The 27,917-nt window shown below is 35.9% G+C and overlaps 1 protein-coding gene across 1 annotated transcript in view; it reads right to left on the minus strand.

The window, feature by feature from the left end:
* Nucleotides 1–1,195: 1,195 nt before the first annotated feature.
* Nucleotides 1,196–27,917, minus strand: part of LOC309857114 (ankyrin repeat domain-containing protein 26-like) — a gene marked incomplete at its 3' end in the record, with an annotated part of 93,667 nt that continues 66,945 nt past the window's right edge. Inside the window, exons 15-20 of the mRNA XM_082749981.1 lie at nt 13,836–13,869; nt 13,357–13,483; nt 8,089–8,302; nt 4,415–4,598; nt 2,337–2,489; nt 1,196–1,213 (exon numbers count right to left, since the gene is read on the minus strand). Of these exons, the coding sequence (XP_082606107.1) occupies nt 1,196–1,213; nt 2,337–2,489; nt 4,415–4,598; nt 8,089–8,302; nt 13,357–13,483; nt 13,836–13,869 (730 nt within the window). The remainder of the gene's footprint in view (nt 1,214–2,336; nt 2,490–4,414; nt 4,599–8,088; nt 8,303–13,356; nt 13,484–13,835; nt 13,870–27,917) is intronic.

Consider the following 27,917-nt stretch of genomic DNA (forward strand, 5'->3'; position numbering starts at 1 on the left):
CGTCTCATACTAGTCAGAATGGCTAAAATTAACAAGTCAGGAAACATCAGGTGTTGGCAAGGATGCAAAGAAAGGGAAACCCTCCTACACTGTTGGTGGGAATGTAAGCTGGTGCAGCGACTCTGGAAAACAGCATGGAGGTTCCTCATGAAATTGAAAATAGAGCTACCCTATGACCCAGCAACCACACTACTCAGTATTTACCCTAAAGATACAAATGTAGGTATCCAAAGGGACACGTGCATCCAAATGTTTATAGCAGCAATGTCTATAACAGCCAAATGATGGAAAGAACCTAGATGTCCATCAACAGATGAATGGATAAAGAAGATGTGGTATATACGCACAATGAAAGAAGATGGGATTGGGAGGGAGACAAACCATAAGTGACTCTTAATCTCACAAAACAAACTGAGGGTTGCTGGGGGGAGGGGGTTTGGGAGAAGGGGGTGGTATTATGGACATTGGGGAGGGTATGTGTTTTGGTGAGTGCTGTGAAGTGTGTAAACCTGGTGATTCACAGACCTATACCCCTGAGGATAAAAATATATGTTTATAAAAAATAAAAAATTATATTAAAAAAAATAATAATAAAATAAAATAAAATATATACGCACAATGGACTACTATGCAGCCATCAAAAGAAATGAAATCTTGCCATTTGCAATGACGTGGATGGAACTAGAGGGAGGGTATTATGCTGAGTGAAATAAGTCAATCAGAGAAAGACAATTATGATATGAGCTCTCTGATATGAGGAATTTGAGAGGCAACTTGGGGGGTTTGGGGAGTAGGAAAGGAAAAAATGAAACAAGATGGGACCAGGGAGGGAAACAAACTTAATCTCAGGAAACAAACTGAGGGTTGCTGGTGAAGAGGGAGGTGCAAGGGATGGGGTGGCCGGGTGATGAACACTGGGGAGGGTATATGCTATGCTGAATGTTGTGAATTGTGTAAGACTAATGAACCATAGACCTGTACCCCTGAAACAAATAATACATTATATGTTAATTAAAAAAAAAAGGACTGAGAGATGGTGAAATCAACCCAATTAACTGAGAGGATAAAATGTGATGGCAGGAAAATAAAAAGAGATGTCCAGACAATAACTAAATGAACGTTCACAGAAGCATTATTAATGGCCAAAAAGTGGAAACAACCCAAAGGTGCATCAAATGATGAATGAACAACAGTTTTAGCCCACAATGGAGTACTGTTTGATAATAAGGAATGAAGCACTGATATATGCTATGACACAGATGAACCCCAAAAACATTAAGCGAAGGAAGCTAGTCATAAAGGACCACACATTGTGTGATTCCCCATATATGAAATATTCAGAATGGGCAACTCTATAGAGGCAGAAAGTAGACTGGTGGTTGCCTGAGCCTGGGGGCAAGGATTAAGGGTTTCTTTTCAGGGTAATTAAAATGTTCTACTTGATGGCAGTAATGGTTGCCCAACTCTATCAATATACCCAAACATTGAACTACAAATATTAAATGGGTGAACTGTATGGAATGTGCATTCCATCTCAATACAGCTTTTAAAAAAATCCAATCGCAAGGCCAAGATAATTTTCTTAATTCTCTCTTTTGGGTATATATAGTATACATGATCTAAATATTTCTGTGCATTTATTATATATTAAAAAGGAAAAGAAAATGAAGGAAATGCCTAAGTTCAACTGGTTTGTGAAATCACTTTTCTGTACAAGTTATCCTGAAATCAGTACAGATTCTGTATCCATTCAAAAAAAGAAGATGAGAAATAAGACAATTTTCTGAAACATTCTATTAAACATTATCTTCTGCTTTTACATGGCTTAGCTCATGATGGTAACAGAGAGATCATTTAAAAACATTATTTAGCACACCTGGGTGGCTCAGTTGTTCAAGCATCCAACTCAGGATTTTATCTCAGGTCATGATCTTATGGGTCATGGAATCAAGCCAGCTTGGGGCTCTCTGCTGGGCAGGGGTCTGCTTGAAATTCTCTCCATCTCCCTCTGCCTCTCCAACCGCCCCACCATAAATAAATAAATAAGTCTTTAAAAAAATTATTTAGTAGGAAAAAAAGTCCCAATTTCTGTGAAGAATGATGTATAAGTTTCAACTTTCCTAAGGGTAACTACCATAAGAAAAACATGTATAAAACAAATAACAGAATGAAAGTCAAAGTTTAAGAAATAAGTATATTGTGAAGATACTAAAATTATACTAAATTAATTATAATAAAAAAGAGAAGGAAGTGGTCCATGGAAATAAGCATCCTAAAACACTTCATATTATTTAACCAACTACAGATTAACTTGACATGTTACATTTCATACATACCTGATTCTTACTCTGAGCCAGTTTTTCCTTTAAGTCTTTTACCTCATCTTCTAAATTCGTACAACAACGTGATTTCACCTCCAGTGAAGCCTCTGACATAGACAGTGTTTTTAGGGTATTGGCCAGTTCTTCTTGAAGTTGTCTCATAGAAGCCTAATAAGACATTTCTGTTACTGGTTTTATAAATCATCTTACTATTAAGATATGTTAACAATATATAACTTTAACCTATTTACCTGGAAAATTTCACTACAAACATCGATTCATCTCCTTTTCCTAACATGTACACATTATGGCTGTTTAATGAATTTGGTTAAATACACAAAAAGATGTTATCTGCCTAGTCAGTATTATGTTACTTAGTTAATTAATTCAGCCCCACTACCCTTTCCTTGTAGGTGAATTTTCCCAAAGCTTCCCAATCGACTGAAGTCTCAAAAAGAAATGGGTATATAGGTGGGACTAGCATTGGTAAATTCTACAGTATGAAATGTTTTCCTTCTTTTTTATTAGAGGCTTCAATTAATGTCAGAGTTCCTCACATGTTCAATCTTCTGCTCAAATCCTTTTAATAGATAATTATCTCAGAACATAAGTGAAGTCATTCTAATGGCCTTCAAGACCCTAGATGACCTGGCTTTCACCTCTCTCCCTGACCTCCATTCCTGCTACACAAGAATTCTGCCACCCCTCATTAATCTGAAAATGGAGATCCAATGCCCAGTTAATAAATTACAGAGATACAATTCTCTTTCTGTTGGATAAACTTAGGCCCAAATGATAGTAACTGAGATTTGAAATGAGCAAATTATTTGTAAAATAGCTTAAAAAATTATAAATAGCAGTGGGAAGATTAAATCAAATATAGTTTTGCTAAAGCTCATCACAATTGCCCCAAATTATGATTTAATGAAAAGGAAGGGCCTTCAAAGGATTGAAAGGTCATAAGGATACACGATTTCAGACTAAAAATTCAAATTTACATAAATAATAAAATCGAGCCAACCTAAAATGTATATAAAGGTACTATGTATAGTTTGCATAAATGTACACATATATTAAAGTATATATGTATATACATATATACATATATTTATACTTATAAATATATACTTGTATATATGGATAAAAAGTACTGAGATACTGTACTTTTTATTCAGTTCACTTGGGAAATCTGGAGCTAACTGTCAAGTTAATCCACTTAATTGAATCTCAATTTCAAAATATGCATGCTTTAAAAATCCTCTATGTTTGCAGTGTTGGCTTTTAAAATATATATACATATATACATGGAGAAAATATATATATACAAACACATATATATACATATATATACATATATACATATACATATATACATATATTTTATATATAATATATATATATTTTATTTTATATTTTATAAATATATATTTAAAAAAGTAAAAGTTTAAGAGAACTTAAAAAAAATGTTCAAAAGAAGTAGCCTTTTTAAATACAAGGATTTTTATCCTACATGAACACAAATTTTAATAAAAATGACAGCTAAATTTGTCATAAATATACAGGTAGATATAGTATGTGAAATAAAATTTCTTTACAAAACACTTAACTAATTCCATCATAGTCTCAAGGTGATTTAGCCTATATTTTAATATAAAAGATCCAAAACTGGGGTGCCTGGGTAGCTCAGTTGGTTAAGTGTCCTACTCTTGGTTTCAGCTCGGGTCATGATCTCAAGGTTTTAAGATCCAACCCTGAGTCAGGCTCTTCACTCAGAGTCTGCTTGAGATTCTTATCCCTCCTTTTCCCACCCCCTCTACACATCCCCTACTCATGCTCTCTCTCTCTAAAAATAAATAAAATATTCTTTAAAAGATAGCCAACATGCATATTTATTTCAATTTACCCTCCATCCCTTCATTCAGAAAATACACATAGAATTCCAATAAATTAATGATTTTAGCTATAAATATCATAGTTCCTATTAGTATAAAACTAAATTTTTTATCTATTTTATACCTAAGTAATACACATTAAATCAAAGGGATATTATAAATAATAGTGATGGAAATATGCAATTTTTATCAAAGACTTACCTGATTGACATTATTTCTTAGAGTCCTCAATTCCATATCTAGTGCTCTAAGATTAAATTCAAGTTCTTGTTTCATTTCAACTTCTTTCTTATACTGCTCTTCTCTTTTTGTTAGTTCCTCCTGAATCTTTCCATATAAGCTTTCAGCATTTATTCTTTTTTGTTGTTCTTGTTTTAGAGTAAATCTGCAAATAAATGTACTTATTTTAAAATTTGTTTTGTAAACAATAAAAAGCTCATGTTATGATCTGGTGCCACATATGCTGGTTTATTATCCAAATGAAATTTCTATGTTCTCAATTATTTTCCTTTCTAGGGCTCATGTTTGTAATTTCTCACTTCAATCTCTTCCAAAAGACATATATAGTTGAAAAGAAGCAATGAAAAAGCATTATGCTGCTTAGTACTAGTATCTCTGGGAGACATCTCTGGGAGATACATTAGGGAAAGGAATTTTGAAATTATTCAAGAGAGAATGGAAAATTATTGTTTTTTCCACATACTCGTAATTACTCCTCCATTAGAAAAGATAATTTAGTTAATATTTAAAAAGAGAAGTTCCTGTCTCGCACGGAGGTCTTTTATCCATTTTGAGTTTATCTTTGTGTATGGTGTAAGAGAATGGTCGAGTTTCATTCTTCTACATGGATAAAAGTCCTCAATGTGAGACAGGACTCCATCAGAATACTAGAGGAGAACATAGGCAGTAATCTCTTCGATATAAGCCACAGCAAATTCTTTCAAGATATGTCTCCAAAGGCAAAGGAAACAAACGTGAAAATGAACTTTTGGGACTTCACCAAAATCAAAAGGTTCTGCACAGCAAAGGAAACAGTCAGGAAAACAAAGAGGCAACCCACAGAATGGGAGAAGATATTTGCAAATGACAGTACACACAAAAGGTTGATATCCAGGATCTATAAAGAACTCCTCATACTCAACACACACAAAAGAGACAATCATAACAAAAAATGGGCAGAAGATATGAACAGACACTTCTCCAATGAAGACAAACAAAAGGCTATCAGACACATGAAAAAATGTTCATCATCACTAGCCAACAGGGAGATTCAAATTAAAAGCACATTGAGATACCACCTTACACCAGCTAGAATGGCCAAAATGAGCAAGACAGGAAACAACATGTGTTGGAGGGGATGTGGAGAAAGGGGAACTCTCTTCCACTGTTGGTGGGAATGCAAGTTAGTGCAGCCACTTTGGAGAACAGTGTAGAGATTCCTCAAGAAATTAAAAATACAACTTCCCTATGACCCTGCAACTGTACTACTGGGTATTAACCCCCAAAATACAGATGTCGTGAAAAGAAGGGCCATCTGTATCCCAGTGTTTATAGCAGCAATGGCCACGGTCGCCAAACTGTGGAAAGAATCAAGATGCCCTTCAACGGAGGAATGGATAAGGAAGACGTGGTCCATATACACTATGGAGTATTATGCCTCCATCAGAAAGGATGAATACCCAACTTTTGTAGCAACATGGACGGGACTGAAAATAAATAAGAAATAAATTAAAAATATAAAAAATAAAAAGCAAATTAATTAAAAAATGTATGTGAAAAGCCTTCTGTTGAAGATTATACATGCAAATTTGGACTGTAGCTCTATAACATAAACATATGGATTATTTTTGAGAAAATGGTCTATAGCAAATTTTGAGTTTTAGATAACAGTATACTCAAATATACAGCTTGCCAATTCTCATCACAGGTGACACTCAAATTACACATTTATACATCTTTTTTTTTCTTTTTTTAATTTATTTTTTATTTATTTTCAGCATAACAGTATTCATTATTTTTGCACCACACCCAGTGCTCCATGCAATCTGTGCCCTCTATAATACCCACCACCAGGTATCCCGACCTCCCACCCCCCGCCCCTTCCAAACCCTCAGATTGTTTTTCAGAGTCCATAGTCTCCCATGGTTCACCTCCCCTTCCAATTTCCCCCAACTCAACTCCCTTCTCCTCACTATCTCCCCATGTCCTCCATGCTATTTGTTATGCTCCACAAATAAGTGAAACCATATGATAACTGACTCTCAAGCATAACATATAATGTATTATTGGTTTCCCCTATTATCCATTTAATAAATCATTTGAAAACTCTTTTTATAACAACACAGGGTCTATATTTTTTTAATATATTTTTTTATTTTTTATAAACATATATTTTTATCCCCAGGGGTACAGGTCTGTGAATCACCAGGTTTACACACTTCACAGCACTCACCAAAGCACATACCCTCCCCAATGTCCATAATCCCACCCCCTTCTCCCAAACCCCCTCCCCCCAGCAACCCTCAGTTTGTTTTGTGAGATTAAGAGCCACTTATGGTTTGTCTCCCTCCCAATCCCATTTTCTTTCATTTATTCTTCTCGTACCCACTTAAGCCCCCATGTTGGATCACCACTTCCTCATATCAGGGAGATCATATGATAAAAACCATAAGATACCTAGGAATAAACCTAACTAAAGAGACACAGAATCTATACTCAGAAAACTATAAAGTACTCATGAAAGAAATTGAGGAAGACACAAAGAAATGGAAAAATGTTCCATGCTCCTGGATTGGAAGAATAAATATTGTGAAAATGTCTATGCTACCTAAAGCAATCTATACATTTAATGCAATTCCTATCAAAGTACCATCCATCTTTTTCAAAGAAATGGAACAAATAATTCTAAAATTTATATGGAACCAGAAAAGACCTCAAATAGCCAAAGGGATATTGAAAAAGAAAGCCAACGTTGGTGGCATCACAATTCCGGACTTTAAGCTCTATTACAAAGCTGTCATCATCAAGACAGCATGGTACTGGCACAAAAACAGACACATAGATCAATGGAACAGAATAGAGAACACAGGGTCTATATTAAGTAAATAATAAAGAGTGATATGTGCTTGCAGCATAGGCTTTTGAATTAATTTCATCAACATATAAGAGAGATGCTGAAAAACTTAGCAGTAATCATTTTCTATTTCACCTTTTAATCACGCATATGTTTAAAACTAGTTTTTAAAATTTTTTCTGTCTTGAGAAAAATGGCCATTTTCTACTCTGTTGATGGGCATATAAATTAATATAAAATTTCCTGAGAACAATTTAAAAATAGGATCAAAGATGTTCTTTAAAAATTTTTATACTTTAACAACACTACATTGAAGAATTTATTCTGAGTAACCAGAAATGTAGAAACAGATTTATATAAAAAACATTCCTTACAGCATTAATTAAAGTATAGAAAAATGGGGGTAAAAAACCCAAAATTCAATTTGGCAAATAATGAGGTTTCCACATGGTGGATTTCTAAATGGTCATTAAAATTATGTTTTGGAATATTCATTAAATTATTAAAAGTATTCACTGTTAAGAAATTGCTATATTATTTTGAAGAATTTCATACTTCACAGTACTAAAGAAGTTTTCTTCCCTATAAAATCCAAGGTAAGTTAGCAATTTCAAAACATCTATGCATCTCTAGATAAAAGCAAATAATACAAGGCGTGCCTCATTGGCTCAACTGGTAGAGCATGTGACTCTTGATATCACTCTTGACTTCAAGCCCTAAATATATTGGGTGTGGAGCCTATTAAAAAAAAAACACACAAGGTAAATAGTACAAGTATTTCCTTAAAACCAAGATATCATACCTCATACTGCAGAGTTTATCCTCCCATTTTATTTTTTGAAGCTCCAACTTAGATATTATTTCTTTTGTTTTTGATAGATTCTTTTGTAGTCCCTTAGCCAGATTTTCCATTTCTTTATTTTTTCTTTTAAGTTGTTCACATTGATCTTTTTTACGTTCTATTTGTCTTTCATTTGAAAGAACCGCATTCTGGGTTTTCAATAAACTGGCAAAATCTACATCAGAGAAAAAACAAAAACAAATAAAATATATAGGGCACCTGGGTGGCTCAGCTGGTTAAGCATCTGACTCTTGGTTTCAGCTCAGGTCATACATAATCCCAGAGTCGTCGTATCGAGCCCTGCATTGGGCTCCACTCAGCACAGAGTCTGCTTGACATTCTATCCACCCTTCCTCCCTCCTGCTCTGTTCTTTCCCACACCCCCAGTCATGTTTGTTCTCAAATAAATTAATTAAATATAAAAAAAGAAAAATAAACAAAACATGAGTACTTTTTGCATATAAAAGACTGTATGCTTTCACATTCACTCATTCATACATTAAACAAATATATATTGAACGATTTCAATATCAAATATATTACTGGGATGCCTGGGTGTCTCAGTTGGTAAAGCATCTGCCTTCAACTCAGGTCATGATCCCAGGGTCCTGGGATCAAGCTCTACATTGGGCTCCCTACTCAGTGGAGAGTCTGCTTCTCCCACTGTCCCTGCCCCTCCCCCTGTTTATGCACTCTGTCTCTTAAATAAATAAAAATTTTTAAAAAAGCAAAACATATTACACTAAGCTCTGCAGATCTCTGGCTTTTATTTAGCTTAAAGTCTAGGGAAGGAGAACACAATTATAAATTCAGATAGTTCCTCTAATAAAAGAGTTCTATGATCACATAACATAACTTGATCTATAGTAAGAAAGGAAGATTTCCCTGAGGAACTATTCTGAGAAATGAAGGAGGAGCAGGAAGCATGTGAGCAAACGAGGAAGGAAAGCATTAAAGACAGTCTACAGTATGTGCCAAAGTTCTATTGCAATCTGCTTCTGGCCAAGATGGAGTAACAGGTACTGATTTATCTTCCTACCTGAAAAAAGCCAAACAAAAACAGGTAAAATACACTTTAAAATCATTTTCAAGGAAAAGGAATTCAGGCAATGAAGGACAATGATCCCTGAAAACATAGGAAGTTAGCCTAACACATACCTGAGCTCACTGCCTTGGGACAATTTCCAGGCCATGACACAGGAGAAAAAACTGATAGACTTCACCAGACTCCCTGAGTTGAGGTGATGAAACTGAGTCTGGTGAAACCAAGACAGATGAGATCAGAGGTCAAAGCCCTGGTGAGGAGAAACCAAACCAAGAAAGAACCCTGGAGATCAGAAGAGTAATAACCAATGCATGGCCGAAAGGAAATCTCCTGCCACTGGGGGAAAGATCCATCTAGAAAGAGCAGAGGAAACCATTCCTGGAGCTCACATGGCACTAGGGGCAGTATCTATCCCCATTAGCCATGCTGGAAAAACTCATAACCCGCAGCACGATTAATAGAGTTAAGTAGGTCATGCCTCAGCAGTGGGGAATTATGAGCTCTAGGCTGAACACTACTCTGGATTCACCTAACAATTCATAAGAGCAGGATGGGAAAGGATCGAACTGTTTGTCATTAACTGAGCTAGAACTCCAAATAAAGCAAAAAAAGGTAAGTGGAGGCGTAGAAGCTAATTTTTGAAAAACCAAATAGCACTTACAGAGATGTAAATTATGTCAGACATGAAAAACACACTGGATTGGAATAAACACATATTAGACAGCTCAAAATAAAAGACTGAAATTTGACATAGGAAAACTGTGAGAAAACTTCAAGTAACTAATATACTGTTCCCCAAAGAGGTAGAGGAAAGGAACAAGAAAAAAATATTTGAAGAAAAAACGATGGAGGCATCTAAGTGGATTCGTCAGTGGGTTTCCACCTTCAGCTCAGGTCATGATCTCATGATCTCAGGGTCCTAGGATCAGGCCCAGTGTTAGACTCCCTGATTAGAGGGGAGTCTGATTCTCCCCCTCCTTCTGCCACTCCTCCCTGGCTCGTGCACTCTCTCTCTTTCTCCTTCTCTCTCTCAAATAAATGAATACAATATTTTTTTAAAAAAGAAAAGAAAAAATGGCCAAAACCTTTCTAAAAGTAATGAAAACTACAAACCCACAGATTCAAAAGGATCTTGCTAGGAGTGAAGAAAAGGAAGTAAAACTTTATAATTTTCTTAAAGGACATATGATCTGTTATAACATTACTAGATGGAGGACTATGATGCTTAGGTCATATACTTTAGGCTCTAATCACCAAAATAGCAAAACTACAGAGTTACAGCTAGTAAGAAAAATACATACATACACATACCCACACACACATAAATAAAACTAAATCATAAAAATTACTTGCTCAATCTGAAAGAAATCAGAAAATAAGAGAATGGAATGAAGATCGGAAGGAAAAATTGAAGTCAAACAACATGATGACAGATTCAAATCGACTACATCAATAATCACATTAAATGAAAATGCTCTAAAAGCCCCAATGAAATGGCAGACATCAAAATGGATAAAAAAGGAAGACCCAGCTATCTGCCACCTATTAAACAATGCATTTTAAATGTAAAAACTACAAATGTGTTAAGAGGCCAGAAACATGACAGACCACACTAACACTGGGCAAAAGAAAGCTAAGCCTGAGCGGTTACATTAATACCACACAAAATAGATTTCAAAACAAAAAACATTAGCAGCAGTAAATAAGTTTATTTAATAATGATAAAACAGTCAACTAAAGGAGGCATAATAAACCTAAATATTTATGCATTTATTAACAGGTTCAAAATACATAAAGTAAAATTGACAGGACTTCAGAGGAACAAGCAAATTCACAATTATATTCAGATTTCAGTAGGCAGAAAATCAGCAAGGACATAGTAGACTTGAACACGACTGTTCTTCTCAAGCATCCATGGAACACTTACCAAAAGAGACGATATTCTGGATCATAAAATAAATTATAATAGGAGAAGTAAGTCAAAAGAACTGAAGTCATAAGAGTGTGTTTTATGACCACAAAGAAATCAAATTAGAAATCAAGAATAAAAATATCTCTGGAGAATACTCAAATATTTGCAAACTAATTAACACACATCTAAATAAACCCTGGGTCAGGGCACCTGGGTGGCTCAGTCAGTTAAGTGTCTACCTTAGGCTCAGGTCATGATCTCAGGGTCCTGGGATCAAGCCCCACACTGGGCTCCCTGCTTAGAGGGGAGTCTTCTTCCCCCCTCCCAGCTCATGCTCTCTCTTTCTCTCTCTCTCTCTCTCAAATAAATAAAATTTTAAATAACCCCCAGGTCAAAGAAGTAAAGAAAAAAGAAATTAAAAAATATTCTGAACTGAATGGAAGTGAACATATAACACATAAGAATTTCTGGAATCCTGCAGTAGCAGCACTCACATGAACATTTATAGCACTGAATGTATGTACTAAAAAAGAAGAAAAGCCTCAAACTGATGACCTTTGGCTCCACCTTAAGAATAATTAGTAAAATAGTAGTTAAAGAAAAGTTTGATAAACTTTGGTTATGTAGAAAAATCTGACAGAATTTTTTAAAAAGCTACTAAAACTAATAAGTAAACTTACTAAGTTCAAGAATAAACCTGGACCCATACCCAGTATCATAAATAAAAAAAGAATTCAAAATGGGAGCGCTTGCATGGCTCAGTCAGTTAAGTGGCTGCCTTCAGCTCAGGTCATGATTCACGGGTCCTGGGATCAAGCCCCATGTCCAGCCCTCTGCTCAGCTGGGAGACTGTTTCACCATCTCCCTCAGCCTGCCATTCCCCCTGCTCATGCTCTATTTCTCTGTCAAATAAATAAATAAACAAATAGAATCTTAAAAAAAAAAATACAAACTAGATCTCATGGATCACAGACCGAAATGTAAGACCTAAAACTATAAAACTTTGTTATTCAACTGCAAAACTTCTAAAAGAAAGCAGAGAGAAAACCTCTGACCTTGTGCTAGGCAAAGATTTCTCATATAGGAACACCAAAAGCAAAAATTCATAAAAGAACATAGTATAAACTGGACTTCATCAAAAAAGAAAAACTGTTCTTCAAAAGATATTGCTGAGAGAATGAAAAGTCACAGACCGGAAGAAAATTTTGCAAAAAAAAAAAAAAAATACAGTTGATAAAGGAACTATATCTAGAATATACAAAGAATTCTCAAAACTCAACAGGTAAGAAAACCCAATTTTTAAAATGACAAAGGATTTGGACAGTTCAAAGAAGATATACAGATGGCAAATAAGCCCACAAATATATGCTCAACATTATAAGTTCTTAGGGAAATGTATACTAAAACCATAATGATCCATATACTACAGTCCCATCAGAACATCTGAGATTTAAAAAACTGACAATACTAAGTGTTATGAATATACAGGGAGAAATCAGAACTCTCAGACATTGCTGGTGGGAACTGAAAATGTTGCAACTACTTTAGAAAACCATTCGGCAGTTTCATAATGGGGGATTACAAAGAGACACGAGACTTAAGGGTTATTTACCTGCCCGAATTACAGTTATGGTTTCATATGCATATACATATGTCAAAACTATCAAATTATACACTTTATACATGTGCAGTTGTCCTAACTTAAGCTGTTGACGGGAAAAAAAAGCTCTATTGTAAGGAAAAATATCTAAAACAGTGGCTGAGATATGGACAGAAGGATATGAAACAATCCAAGATGAGGCTGAGAACTGTGGTCTTTCATCCCAGAATGATGAGAAGTAATAGCTAAGCTTTAAGCAAGGGGGTCACATGATGAAATATAAATTTTTAAAAAATATATGGTAACTATGGTTGCAGAGTAGACCAAGATTCTGGGAGGAGGCATGACAAGGAAAACAGTCCCGAGGTTGTTTCAGTATTCTAGAACAAATATAGTGGTAACCTGACCTTGGGTGGAGGCACAGAAGAGGAGAGTTAACACACATCAGGTGTGCCATTCCCATAATGAAAAGTATAGTGGAAATTATGGCTCTTTGCTAAGAGTATTCAACATTTCTCTATTTTCATATAAAATGTATTTCTGAGATGAGTAGCTCTATAACACATCAGTGTTGTATGGTACAGCACTAGACAAGAAGTGCACATATTACTATAGTAATGTACATACAAAGGCTTCATATTTACACAATGGTCTGACCTTTACAATACATACCATGCTGATCAATTAGCAACATGCAAGCCATATGATGACAGTCAGGCATGTGGAAAACCTCCGAAATTCTTTCAGATGGCAAAGTTAAGTCATTGAAGTCATCCTTAGAATCAATTGTTTCTTTGACCTACAAATAAATAATACTACTTCAAAATGTTCCCTGAATATTGATAAAATATACTGAGTGTAGAGAGATGATAAATACACATATCTCTTTATAAGAGCAAAAAAAAAGGTACTTTCAAAAGGACTGATTTTTATCAAAGTGACCTTTATCAATAGCTAGTGTTTCTGAACAACTTTTTCAAAGTATATGTCTGTACAACAAAGGCAGATTTTCTCTTTTTTCACTATACCTTTCCTAAAGTAATTTTATATCATGGAATAATATTCCTGATAAACATTATTTATCAAAATAACATAATAAAATAAAAATTTAAAAATTAATAAATTAAAAAATTTTCTATATATGTATTTACCTCTTCCTTGTCACTAGAAGTTTTCTTTGAATATCTAAAAAAAAAAAACAATTCTTTTCAGGCAAATACTAAATACTTAAAATATAAGGAATATCTAAATCATATCTAAACTATGTTATTAATAATGTTAACAAAGCACTAAATTCAGATCAAACTGAGCAAAGGAAAATCATAACATAACTTGCATTATTTGATACGAAGAATTATACCACATTTTTTGTTGTCATTTTCAATAAATAAAGCTTTTACTGGTTCTAAAAACTATTTGTAAACTTCAAGTTAAGTTCTGATATGGAAGAAACCCTCTTTAAATAATCATGATATTAGTATTTTGAGGATCTATTGTGTAAATACTATGCATTTTTATGAAAACTTCACATGTTTCAGAGCTATTTTAAGCCTCACAACAATCTTACAAAACATAGGTAATTATATAAGATATTTTACACAGGAAGAAAATGAGGCACAGAAAAAAGTAACTTCCCACAGCTAGTTCAGGTGGTCAGGAGTAGACCCAGAATTCAAATCCAGGAAATGTGCCTTCAAAACACGTGTTTTACAACATATGGTGAAAGTAATATTTAAGTGTTTTTAAGTAATCGGATAGCAAATGAATCTACTAGTATTCCAATTTTAGCTATAATTGTAATAATAATTCATAAATCTTAACCATTTTTTTAAATAAAAAGACTACATATGTAGGCAATATTGAAAATCTACTTTCAAACAACTCAAGATTTGCTTCTTCTACAGAAGCTGATCAATGGGCATTCATTTATTCATTTAACTGTTTATTCCCAAACAGACACTTATTGAGTATACTATATATGTGTCAATGACACTGTTGGTACAGGAATCTTCAACTTTTGTAATTTAGAACTTTATAAGCCAAAAGTAATAATCTATGATAGATTGATAAATAAAATCTTCCCCCTTCCCCCAGAATCTAAACAAATATTAAGTAAATATAACCAGATAATTCAAAGTCCCTAATAAATCCATAACCATTCATGATACTATCAAAGGCACTGAATATCTAAAATTATCAAGGAATGGGGGTGCCTGGGTGACTCAGTGGGTTAAAGCCTCTGCCTTCAGCTCAGGTCATGACCCCAGGGTCCTGGGATCAGGTCCTGCATTGGGCTCTCTGCTCAACAGTGAGCCTGCTTCCCTTCCTCTCTCTCTGCCTACTTGTGATCTCTCTCTCTCTCTGTCAAATAAATAAATAAAATCTTTAAAAAAACAAAAGCTAATATTTTGGGGAGCCTGGGTGGCTCAGTTGGTTAAGCCACTGCCTTTGGCTCAGTGGCCTTCTCCCCTCTTATGCTGTCTCTTACTCTCTATCCCTCTCTCTTAAATAAATGCTCGACATTTCTCTTATACCACACACAAAGATAAACTCGAAATGTATCAAAGACATCAATGTGAGGCAGGAATCTATCAAAATCCTAGGGGAGAACATAGGCAGTAATCTCTTCGACATAGGCCACAGCAGCTTCTTTCAAGACATGTCTCGGGACACCTGGGTGGCTCAGTTGGTTAAGCAGCTGCCTTCGGCTCAGGTCATGATCCCAGCGTCCTGGGATCGAGTCCCACATCGGGCTCCTTGCTCCGCAGGGAGCCTGCTTCTCCCTCTGACTCTGCCTTCCACTCTGTCTGCCTGTGCTCGCTTTCTCTCTCTCTCTCTCTCTGACAAATAAGTAAATAAAATCTTAAAAAAAAAAAAAAAAAAGACATGTCTCCAAAGGCAAAGGAAACAAAATTGAAAATGAACTTTTTGGGACCTCCTCAAGAAAAAAAATTTCAACAAATGAAACAATCAACAAAACAAAGATACAACCCATGGAATAGGAGAAAATATTTGCAAATGACACTACGGACAGAAGGCTGATATCCAAGATCTAATAAAGAACTCCTCAAATTTAACACAAAAAAAAACCAGAAAATCACATCAAAAAATGGGCAGAGACATGAACAGACACTTCTTCAAAGAAGACATACAAATGGCTAATGGACACATGAAAAAATGGTCATCTTCACTAGCCATCAGGGAGATTCAAAGCAAAACCACATTGAGATACTACCTTACACCAGTAAGAATGGCCAAAATCAACAAGACAGTAAACAACAAGTGTTGGAGAAGATGTGGAGAAAGGGGAACTCTCTTACACTATTGGTGGGAATGCAAGTTGGTACAGCCACTTTGGAGAACAGTGCAGAGATTCCTTAAGAAATTAAAAATAGAGCTTCCCTATGACCCTATAATTGCACTACAGGGATTTACCCCAAAGATACAGATGTAGTGAAAAGAAGAGCCATCTGTACCCCAATGTTCATAGCAGCAATGGTCACAATCCCCAAACTGTGCAAAAAGCCAAGATGCCCTTCAACAGACAAATGGATAAAGAAGATATGGTCCATATATACAATGGAATATAATGCCTCCATCAGAAAGGGTGAATACCCAACTTTTGTATCAACATGGACGGGACTGGATGAGATCATGCTGAGTGAACTAGGTCATGCAGAGAGAGTCAATTATCATATGGTTTCACTTATTTGTGGAGCAAGTAATAACATGGAGCACATTGGGAGATAGAGAGGAAAAGTGAGTTGGAGGAAATCGGAGGGGGAGACAAACCATGAGAGTGGTGTACTCTGAGAAACAAACTGAGGGTTTTGGAGGGGTTGGGGTGGGGGGTTGGTTGAGCCTGGTGGTGGGTATTAAGGAGGGCACAAATTGCATGGAGTGCTGGGTGTGGTCCATAATCAATAAATATTGGAGCACTGAGAAAAAATTAAATTCTAAAAAATCCTTTGAAATATTTTTAAAAGATTTAATAAACTGATGTTTTCTAATAATTTTACTGGTAAATAATAAAAAAACAGTTTTTTGTAAAATTCTGCTAGCCATCTCAATTCATTTATTAGTTCACAGAAAAGTTATGAAGTCCAACCATATATAAGCACATCCCTTGCTTCAAAGATTGATAAATATACAATTACAATACAATGTCTTTGTGGCAACAAAACAACTGTGGACCTCTTTGTAGGAGCTGTGGAACCAAGCATCATGAACCAAGGGACCTAGGAAAACTCTTGCCTACCCATGCATCAGATAACAGACACACTCACTAAAGTCCCAGCTATAGAGCCAGCAATAGTCCACAGACTGGCTCCAGCCCCTTCCTCTCAACCACATCTGGGAACCCTTGGAACACACTTAGATATTCACCCATTGAAGAGAGAGCCGTTTTGGAAAACTAAATTTCTTACAGTAAAGTTCCAGCACACAACTAGAGCAAAAACAAAGCAAAACAGGTTTGGATACACTGGAAAGTTAGTCATTAAAGACTACTTCAAATGCAAAGACAACAATGTAAAACTTCAAAGAATATAAAAAGTCAAGGAAATATTATACCACGAAATGATCACAATAATCTTCCAATAATTGATCTCAAACACATGAAGATCAGTAGTTTATCCAAAAAAGAATTCAAAATAGCAGTTTTAAGTAAACTCAGTGAGCTACAAGAAAACACAAAAAGCCCTATGACCCAGAAATTGCACTATTGGGTATTTACCCTAAAGATACAAACGTAGTGATCCAAAGGGGCACGTGTACTCGAATGTTTATAGCAGCAATGTCCACAATAGCCAAACTATGGAAAGAACCTAGATGTCCATCAACAGATGAATGGATCAAGAAGATGTGGTATATATACACAATGGAATACTATGAAGCCATCAAAAGAAATGAAATCTTGCCATTTGCGACAACATGGATGGAACTAGAGCATATCATGCTTAGCGAAATAAGTCAAGCGGAGAAAGACAACTATCATATGATCTCCCTGATATGAGGAAGTGGTGATGCAACATGGAGGCTTAAGTGGGTACGAGAAGAATAAATGAAAGAAGATGGGATTGGGAGGGAGACAAACCATAAGTGACTCTTAATCTCACAAAACAAACTGAGGGTTGCTGGGGGGAGGGGGTTTGGGAGAAGGGGGTGGTATTATGGACATTGGGGAGGGTATGTGTTTTGGTGAGTGCTGTGAAGTGTGTAAACCTGGTGATTCGCAGACCTGTACCCCTGGGGATAAAAATATATGTTTAGAAAAAATAAAAAATTATATTAAAAAAAAAAAAAAGAAAACACAAAAAGCCAGTTCAGGAGTGCCTGGGTGGCTCAGTCTGTTAAGCACCTGACCTTTGATTCTGTTTCAGGTCATGGTCACAAGGTCATGAGATGCACCCCTGCATTGGACTTATGCTCAGTGCAGTCTGCATGTCCCTCTCCTTCTCCCACTCACCTGGCTCACACACATGCTCTCTCTAAAATAAATAAATAAACAAATAAAATCTTAAAAAACAAACAAACAAACAAACAAAAAACCCAGTTCAATAAGATGAGAAAAATACTAGAAGAACAAAATGAGAAGTTTAATAAAGAGTTGGAAGGGCACCTGGGTGGCTCAGTCAGTTAGGTGTCTGCCTCTTGGTTTTAGCTCAGGATTGTGGGATTGAGCCCCAGGTCTGCTTGACATTCTCTCTCCCTCTCTCTGTCCCACCCCCAACCTGATCTCTTTCAATTTCTCTCTCAATAAATAAATAAAATATATATTTTTTAAAAGAGCTGGAAATAGTTAAAAAATAACTAAAAAATTCTGGAGCTGAATAATATAGTGAATGAAACGGAAAAAAGCAATAGAAATCACTGACAAGGGGCGCCTGGGTAGCTCAGTTGGTTAAGCGTCCGCCTTCAGCTCCCGTCATGATTTCAGGGTTCTTAGATCCAGCCTGTCATCAGGCTCCCTGCAGGGAGCCTGCTTCCCACTCTCTCCCTGCCTGCTTCTCTGCCTACTTGTGATCTTTCTTTCTCTGTCAATTAAATAAATATAAAATCTTTTTAAAAAGAGAGAGAGAGAGAGAGAAAAAGAAATCACTGAGAGGAAAATGGATCAAAAAAAATCTTGTGAGTTTAAAGTTTTCAAATTTTAGAACTTTCAAATTATCCAATCAGTGGAGAACAAAGAAAAAAGAAAGAAAAGAATGAGAAAAGCCTATGTGATTGTGGGATACCACTAAAAGAAACATCATGTAAATTACTGCAGTTCCAGAAGGAGGAAAAGGGAGAAAAAGACATAAAGCTTAAAGAAGTCATGGGTGAGAACTCTCAAACCTGGGGAAACATTTAGAATCCAAATTTATGAAGCTCAGTCATCAAAAAAACTAATTAAAGAGATTTTCTCCAAAACACATTATAATAAAACCATCGAAAATCAAAATCAAAGAGAGAATCATAAAAGCAGCAAGAGAAAAGAAGCTTGTCACCTACGAGTGAGCCCTCATAAGGCTATTAGCAGTTTCTCAGCAGAAACCTTATATGCCAGGAGAAGAATAGGAATGTATATTCAAAATGCTGAGAGAGGGGCGCCTGGGTGGCTCAATGGGCTGGGCCTCCGCCTTCAGGTCAGGTCATGATCTCTGGGTCCTGGGATTGAGCCCCACATCAGGCTGTCTGCTTGGGGGGAGCCTGCTTCCCCCTCTCTGCAGCCTGATTTTCTGCCTACTTGTGATCCCTCCCTGTCAAATAAATAAAATCTTAAAAAAAAAATGCTGAGAGAAAAGAACTGCCAACCAAGAATACTTTACTGAGCAAAATTATCCTATAGAAATCAATCAAATCAAATCAGTAAGTTTGATACACATTAACAGAATGAAAAAAATTACATGATCATCTCAATACGTGCAGAAAAAGCATTTGACAAAATTCAACATCTTTTCATGATAAACACTCTCAATAAAGTGGGTACCAAAGTATCATACCTAAACATAATTAACACCACACAGGATAAACCCACAGCTAACATCATACTCAGTGGCAAAACACTGAAAGTTTTTCCTCTAAGTTCAAGAATAAGACAAAGGCACTCACCTTACCACTCGTATTCAACATCAGACTAGAAAAAGAAATGAAAGGCATCCAGATCAGAAAAGAAGAAATCAAATTGTCTTTGTCTGCAGAGGATATGATCTTACATATAGAAAATCCTGAAGACACCACCAAAAAGCTGTTGGAACTAGCAAAGATGAAGGATGCAATATCCACATATACAAATCCATTACATTTCTATACATTAACCCAAAAAATCTGAAAAAGAAATTTAAAACTACCATTCACAAAAGCATCAAAAAGAACAAAATACTTAGGAATAAACTTAACCAACGAGGTGAAAGATATGTACACTAAAAACTGAGACTTTGATCAAAGAAACATCAGACACACAAATAGGAAGATAACTCATTATTTATAGCTTAGAAAAATCAACATTAAATATCCACATGACTCAAAGCCATCTGTAGATTCAAGGCAATCCTTGTCAAAATTCCAGGGACATTTTTCAGAGAAATAGGTAAAAAGGATACTTAAATTTATATAGAACAAAAAACACCCCAAATAAGCAAATAATTCCTGGGAAAGAACAAAGCTGGAAGCATCACACTTCCTGTTTTCAAACTGTTACAAAGGTATAAAAATCAAAATAGGATGACCGTTCATTTAAAAAAAAACAAACAAACCGCAAAACCCAAAAAAGAATCAAGAACTGGACAATAAACCCATGGATGTAGTCAACTAAAATTTGATGAGGGAGCTGAGCACACTCAAGGAAGAAAAGATAATCTCTTCAATAAATGATCCTGAGAAAACTGGATATTCACATGCAGAGAATGAAACCGGACCCCTAACTTACACCACTCATAAAAATTAACCAAAACTGGGTTAAAGACTTAATTATATAACCTTAAACCATAAAACTCCTACAAGAAAACAGGGGGAAATCTCCCTGATATTGCCAACATTGTTGGCAATGATTTTGGATGTGATATCAAAAGTACAACCAACAAAAGCAAAAACAGTGGAACAAGCAATGTTTCTGCACGGCAAAAGAAATGAGCAATGCTCTAGTTCCACTTATGTTGAATATATAGGGGAAGGAAAGGAAAAAATAAGATAAAAACAGTGATGGAAGCAAACCGTAAGGGACTCTTAACTAGAGAAAAGAAACAGAGCTGCTGGAGGGGAAGTGGGTGGGAAGATGGTCTAACTGTGTGGTGGGCTCATCACTTGTGAGGAGCACTGGGTGTTACATGCAAGTGATGAATCACTAAAGTCTACCCCTGAAACTAATAATACAATATATGTTAACTAAGTTGAATTTAAATAAAATCTAAAAAACAAAGCAGAAACAAGTAACATAATGAACATGCAACATACAGAATGGATGAAAATATATGTAAACCACACTATCTGAAAAAAGGTTAATATGTAAAGTATATAAAAAATTCATACAATTCAACAGCAAAAAAAAATTCAATTAAAAACTGGGCAAGGCATCTTAATAGACAGCTTTCCTCAGAAGATATTCAAATGGCCAACAGGACCAAAAAATGGGCTCAACATCACTATTCATCAGGGAAATGCATATCAAAACCATAATGATATATCTATCACTTCACACCTGTTAAAATGGCTTACATCAAAAAGGGAAGAGATACCACTGGCAAAGATGTACAGAAAATGGAATCCTTACACACTGTTACAGGACTGTACACTGGTACAGCCACTGTGCAAAACAGTGTGGAGGTTCCTCAACAAACGAAAAAATAGAACTATCAGAATATCCAGTAATCCCATTTCTGGGAACATTCTGACAGAAATGAATCAGTATCTCAAAGAGGTATCTGTCCCTCTACATTTACTGCAGCATTATTTATAGCAGCCAAGACACGGAAACGACCTATGTGCCCATCAGTGGATCCACTGATTTAAAAAATGTGGTATACACTTACAATGGAATATTTTTAGCCACAAAAAAAAGAGGGAAACCCTGCCATCTGCAACAACATGAATGAACCTTGAGGGAATTAAGCTAAGTGAAGGAAGTCATGCAAAAAGATAAATACTCTATGATCTGACTTACTCATGGAACCTTGAAAAAAAAACACACATTTATAGATTTGTGGTTGCCAAAGGTAGGAAGCTGTGGGAAATGGGTAGATATTGGCTAGAGGGTACAAACTTCCTGTTACAAGAAGAGTAAGATCTGAGGATCTAATGTACAGAATGGTGATTACAGTTAATAATACTGTTATATATTTAGAAGTTGCTAAAGGAGTTGCTAAAAAAGAAATGATAATTATGTGAGGTGATAGAGCTATTAACACTATTAGCATTTTACAATATAAAAGTATATTAAAGTAATACAGGTATACCTTACATTTACACAGTTATCTGTCAATTATACCTCAAAAAATCTGGACAAAATTCAACAATACTCAGATGTCAAAAATAGCATTAATGTGCTTAATTTTGTTTGAAAATAAAATTTTTGGGGGGTGCCTGGGTGGCTCAGTCAGATAAGGTCTGCCTTCAGCTCAGGTCATGATCTCCAGGTCCTGGGATCGAACCCCAAATCAGGCTCCCCACTGAGCTTCTCCCTCTCGCTTTGCCCCTCCCTCCTTCTCATACTCTCTCTCTCACAAATAATTTCTTTTTAATTTTCTTAAAGAAAATGATTTGGTAACTTTTGTATACTTTTAGCTTACTATTTAATCCTAATATAAAAGCTAGACTTACTAATACAAAATTATAATTACTTTTTCATGGACTAAATGCATGCAAGAGAATATTATTAGCATATAGCTACATAAACTCACAAAAAGACTAAATTTCCCACAAGAGATTATTAATTTAGGAATTGAGCATGAGCCCCTAAGAGCACTGTAAACAAAAACAAAGCTAGCAATTATTGTTTTAAAACTGTTAAACAGATAACTCTAATCCTACTCATGAGTGAAGTAAATACAATAAACAATAAGCTACACAGGCAAAATAGCCAGTAGTAGAGGAGAAAAACTAAAGCAGAGAAATCAAATTTTGATGTGCTATAGGATAACTAAGAAATCAGGATATTTCCTGAAATATAGGATAACCAAGAAAGGCCTTAATTTTTTTTAAGATTTTATTTATTTATTTGACAGAGAAAGAGATCACAAGTAGGCAGAGAGGCAGAGAGAGAGGGGGAATCAGGCCCCCTGCTGAGCAGAGAGTCCTGTGCAGAGCTCCATCCCAGGACCCCTGCATCATGACCTGAGCTGAATGCAGAGATTCAACCCACTGAGTCACCCAGGCACCCCGAAAGGCCTTAATTTTTAAGCACATCTTAAAAAAAAGAAAAAAAGGAAGGAGCAAGGAGCAAGCAAGCCATAAGAGAGTATTGATGGGAAAAGCACTCCAGAGTCAACAGCAAGTAGAGAGGTATGCTCAAAGTGTTTATAGAGAGCAAACAAGAAAAAAAAAGAAAAACATTCAGTGTGCCTCAACAGAGTGAAAAGGACAGAAAATAGGAGTTCAAATCAAGGAGAGGTGGTAAGCAATAGGGAGAGACCCTAGATGAATAGATCATACAAGGCCTTGTAGTGTTAGAAAAAACTTCGGCACATACTCTGAGTGAAATCAGAGACAATTGGGGTTTGAGCAGAGGAAGACATAATCTGACTTGTGTTTTAAAAGATCCACTGTGTTTAGAATAAATGGAAAAAGAAAAGGCAAAAGAACAAACAAACAAGAAGACCAATTAGTTAATAATTACACTTATACAGACAACATATGACAGTGGCTTGGTCATGGAGGATGTGCTTGGCTTCTGGATATATTTTGAAGAAAGACCTGACAAGATTTTCTGACAGAGTAGATGGGACATGTATGAAAAAGAAAAAGACAGGAATCAAAGATGATACCAAGTTTTTTGGCAGAGCAACTAGAAGAATTGTCATTAACTTAATTGGGAAAGACAAGAAGGGAAGGTATAAGAAAGAATATCAGTAGTTCAATTTTGGACATGTTAAGTTTGCAATACCCAATAACTATCCCAAAGAAATATCAAATAGGCAGTTTCAGATGTAGGTCTGGAATTCCACAGAGAGATGTGGGCTGGAGATACAACCTTAAGGATCATTAGAATATACAAGATAGTAAAAGTCAAGAGAAGGAAGATCAAGGACTGATTCCTGGAAGACTTCAATGTGGAAGACGTGGAGAATGAAGAGAAAGAAGCAAATCGGGCTGAGATGTACAGATTAGAAAGGCAGGGGGGAAACCAGGTGAGTGAGTGATATTCTGAAAGCTAAATGAAGACAGAATTTTGGAGAAGAGAGTTTTCCAATTGGTCAAAGATTGCTGATAGGTTAAATAAAATGAGATCTAAGAAATTATGTCTAGATTTATTAAAATGAAAATCAGTGGTAACCTTTGAAAAATCAATTCTGGAGTAATGGGAGTGAAAATTACTAGTGATAATTCAATAGTGAATGGGAGGGAAAAAAGGATCACTGAGTGTACATGGTTCTTTTAAGGATTTCATAGCTAAGTGGAATGATTATAGATGACTTAATTTTCTTGTTTAGTTCAATCCTTACATAATAATGACGTAGTATTTTTGTAATATCTTGAAGTTTTTTAAATTGCATACATGTAGCAATATTTTTTTTTAAGTGTCTGACCAAGGGTACGCCTGAGTGGCTTAGTTGGTTAAGTCTCTGATTCTTGGTTTGGCTCAGGCCATGATCTCAGGGTTGTGAGATCAAGGCCTGCACAGGGCTCTGCTCTCAGTGCCAAGCCGGCTTGTCCCTCTCCCCACCACCGCACCTCAAACCCAACTCTCTTTCTAATATAAACAAATAAAATCTTTTTAAAAAGCCAGACCAAGGCATTAAATAATTCATGAAGTTATACAAGCAAAAGACTCCTTAAAAATTTTCTATATATATATTATATAACCTGATTATCATTTTTCTCATGCTTAGAAAGACCACAGAAAAACTCTAAGCTCCAACAGCAGTATTTCATGCTTGATAAAATTCATCTAACTCTAGGATATCTTCTACTATACAAAATCATTAGTCAGATTAAAATTCTCTAAGGAAAGTACAAGGGGTTTAGAATGTAGAAAATATTCCTACTTTGTAAATTGAATTCTCATAAATTCTATAATATGAAGTTACTATTGAAAATTTTGGTGGGGTGCATGTAGAAATAGATTCTCTTTAAAAAGGAAGGATAATAGCATGCATGCATCGTACCTTAAGAAGATTCAACACATTAGCAACATCTTAGTTTATAGCACAGGGATCCAATGAAATGTTTGTATAGAACATGGGACAAGTTGCCATATGAAATCTCTTGGTAATATTCAGATCAATTTGAGGGTCCAACATTTGAGCACTCATGCGCTAGGAACCAAAACCAAAACCTAGTGACTAGCAATTTTGTTGGTAATAAGAGTCCCAGTATAGCAGGTAACTTCCTTTTGCAACACATCAGATTTTAAATGTATTCTATTTTTCACAAACTCAACCATTCTCCTACACCATACACAATGATAAATTCTAAATGGATGAAAGACCTCAATGTGAGACAGGAATCCATCAAAATCCTAGAGCAGCCCATAGGTAGTAACCTCTTTGACATCAGCCACAGCAACTTCTTTCAGATCATGTCTCCAAAAGCAAAGAAAAAAAAAGTGAAAATGAACTTTTGGACTTCCTCAAGATAAAAAGCTTCTGCACAGCAAAGGAAACAGTCAACAAAACAAAGAGACAACCAACAGAATGGGAGAAGATATTCACAACTGACACTACAGATAAAGGGCTGGTATCCAAGATCTATAAAGTACTTCCCAAACTCCACACCCAAAAAACAAATAATCAAGTCAAAAAATGTGCAGAACAACAGACTCATGAAAAAGTGCTCCACATCACTCCATATCAGGGAAATACAAATCAAAACCATAAAGAGATACCACCTCACACCAGTCAGAATGGCTAAAATTAACAAGTCAGGAAATGACAAATCCTGGTGAGCATGCGAAGAAAAGGGAACCCTCCTACACTGTTGGTGGGAATGCAAGCTGGTGCAACCACTCTGGAAAATTGCATGGAGATTCTTCAAAAAGGGAAAACTAGAGCTACCCTATGACCCAGCAATCGCACTACGGGGTATTTACCCTAAAGATACAAAAGTAGTGATCGGAGGGGCACAGGCACCTGAATGTTTATAGCAGCAATGTCCACAATAGCTGAACAATGGAAAGAACCTAGATGTTCTTTCAAGATAAATGAATGGATATCAACAGATGAATAGATAAAGAAGATGTGATACACACACACACACACACACACACACACACACACACGATGGACTACTATGCAGCCATCAAAAGAAATGAAATCTTGCCATTTTCGATGACATAGATAGAACTAGAGGGTATTATGCTGAGCAAAATAAGTCAATCAGAGAAAGACAATGATTGTATGATCTCCCTAAGATGAGAAAGTTGAGAGGCAACATGGGGGACTTGAGGGGTAGGAAAGAAATAAATGAAACAAGATGGGATCAGAAGGGAGACAAACCATAGGAGACTCTTAATATCACAAAACAAACTGAGGGTTGCTGGAGGGGGGGGGTAGGGAGAGGGTGGTTGGGTTATGGACATTGGGGAAGGTATATGCTATAGTGAATGCTATGAAATGTGTAACCTGGCGATTCACAGACCTGTACCCCTGGGGCTAATAATACATTATATGTTAATAAAAAAAATAAAGGAAATGCATGGAGGAATTAGAAAGAATGGGAAAACGAAGGGGGGAAAATCAGAGGGGGAGATGAACCATGAGAGACTATGGACTCTGGGAATCAAACTGAGGATTTTAAAGGGTAATGAGGTTGGAGAGTTTAGTGAGCCCAATGATGGGTATTAAGTAGGGCATGTATTGCATGGAGCCCTGGGTGTTATACACAAACAACAAATCACAGAACACTACATCAAAAACTAATGATGTATTGTATGGTGACTCCCATACCATAATAAAAAAAAAAAAAAGAAGAAGAAGAAAAAAGAAAGAAGAAGAAATGCTGGGATAGAAAAATAAATAAGTAAATAAAAGTATTCTAAAATTTGCATAAAACATGACATCAAACTAAAAACTTTAAATATACTTTGTTAAACAATCAGTACTATGTAGACTTAAACTCATTTTTTCCAACAGTCACATACTACATTGTTTTACAGGGGTAAAAATTTCCTTCCCTATTGACAGATACTTAAGACTATCTCTAACTTTTTAATATGAAAATAATGCTATAATAAATATCCTTAACATATGTCATATTTTATATATATAAAATGTATAATAAATGTCCTTATAATGTGTGTGTGTGTTTACACAAGTCACATTTTCCTGTAGGATCTAGTCCTGGCAATGAAGTTCTTGGGATAAGGGGTCAGAATATTTAAAACTTTTATTTTTAATTTTTTCAATTTATTTATTTTCAGAAAAACAGTATTCATTATTTTTTCACCACACCCAGTGCTCTATGCAATCCGTGCCCTCTATAATACCCGCCACCTGGTACCCAAACCTCCCACACCCCCACCCCTTCAAACCCCTCAGATTGTTTTTCAGAGTCCATAGACTCTCATGATTCACCTCCCCTTCCAATTTACCCAACTCCCTTCTCCTCTCTAACACCCCTTGTCCTCCATAATATTTGTTATGCTCCACAAATAAGTGAAACCATCTGATAATTGACTCTCTCTGCTTGACTTATTTCACTCAGCATAATCTCTTCCAGTCCCGCCCATGTTGCTACAAAAGTTGGGTATTCATCCTTTCTGATGGAGGCATAATACTCCATAGTGTATATGGATCACATCTTCCTTATCCATTCGTCTGTTGAAGGGCATCTTGGTTCTTTCCATAGTTTGGTGATCGTGGCCATTGCTGCTATAAACATTGGGGTACAGATGGCCCTTCTTTTCACGACATCTGTAGCTTTGGGGTAAATACCCAGGAGTGCAATTTCAGGGTAATAGGGAAGCTCTATTCTTAATTTCTTGAGGAATCTCCACACTGTTCTCCAAAGAGGCTGCACCAACTTGCATTCCCACCAACAGTGTAAGAGGGTTCCCCTTTCTCCACATTCTCGCCAACACATGTTGTTTCCTGTTTTGATAA

Source organism: Mustela nivalis (assembly GCF_964662115.1).
Source record: "Mustela nivalis genome assembly, contig: HAP1_SCAFFOLD_392, whole genome shotgun sequence".
In the NCBI taxonomy this organism is placed as follows: domain Eukaryota; kingdom Metazoa; phylum Chordata; class Mammalia; order Carnivora; family Mustelidae; genus Mustela; species Mustela nivalis.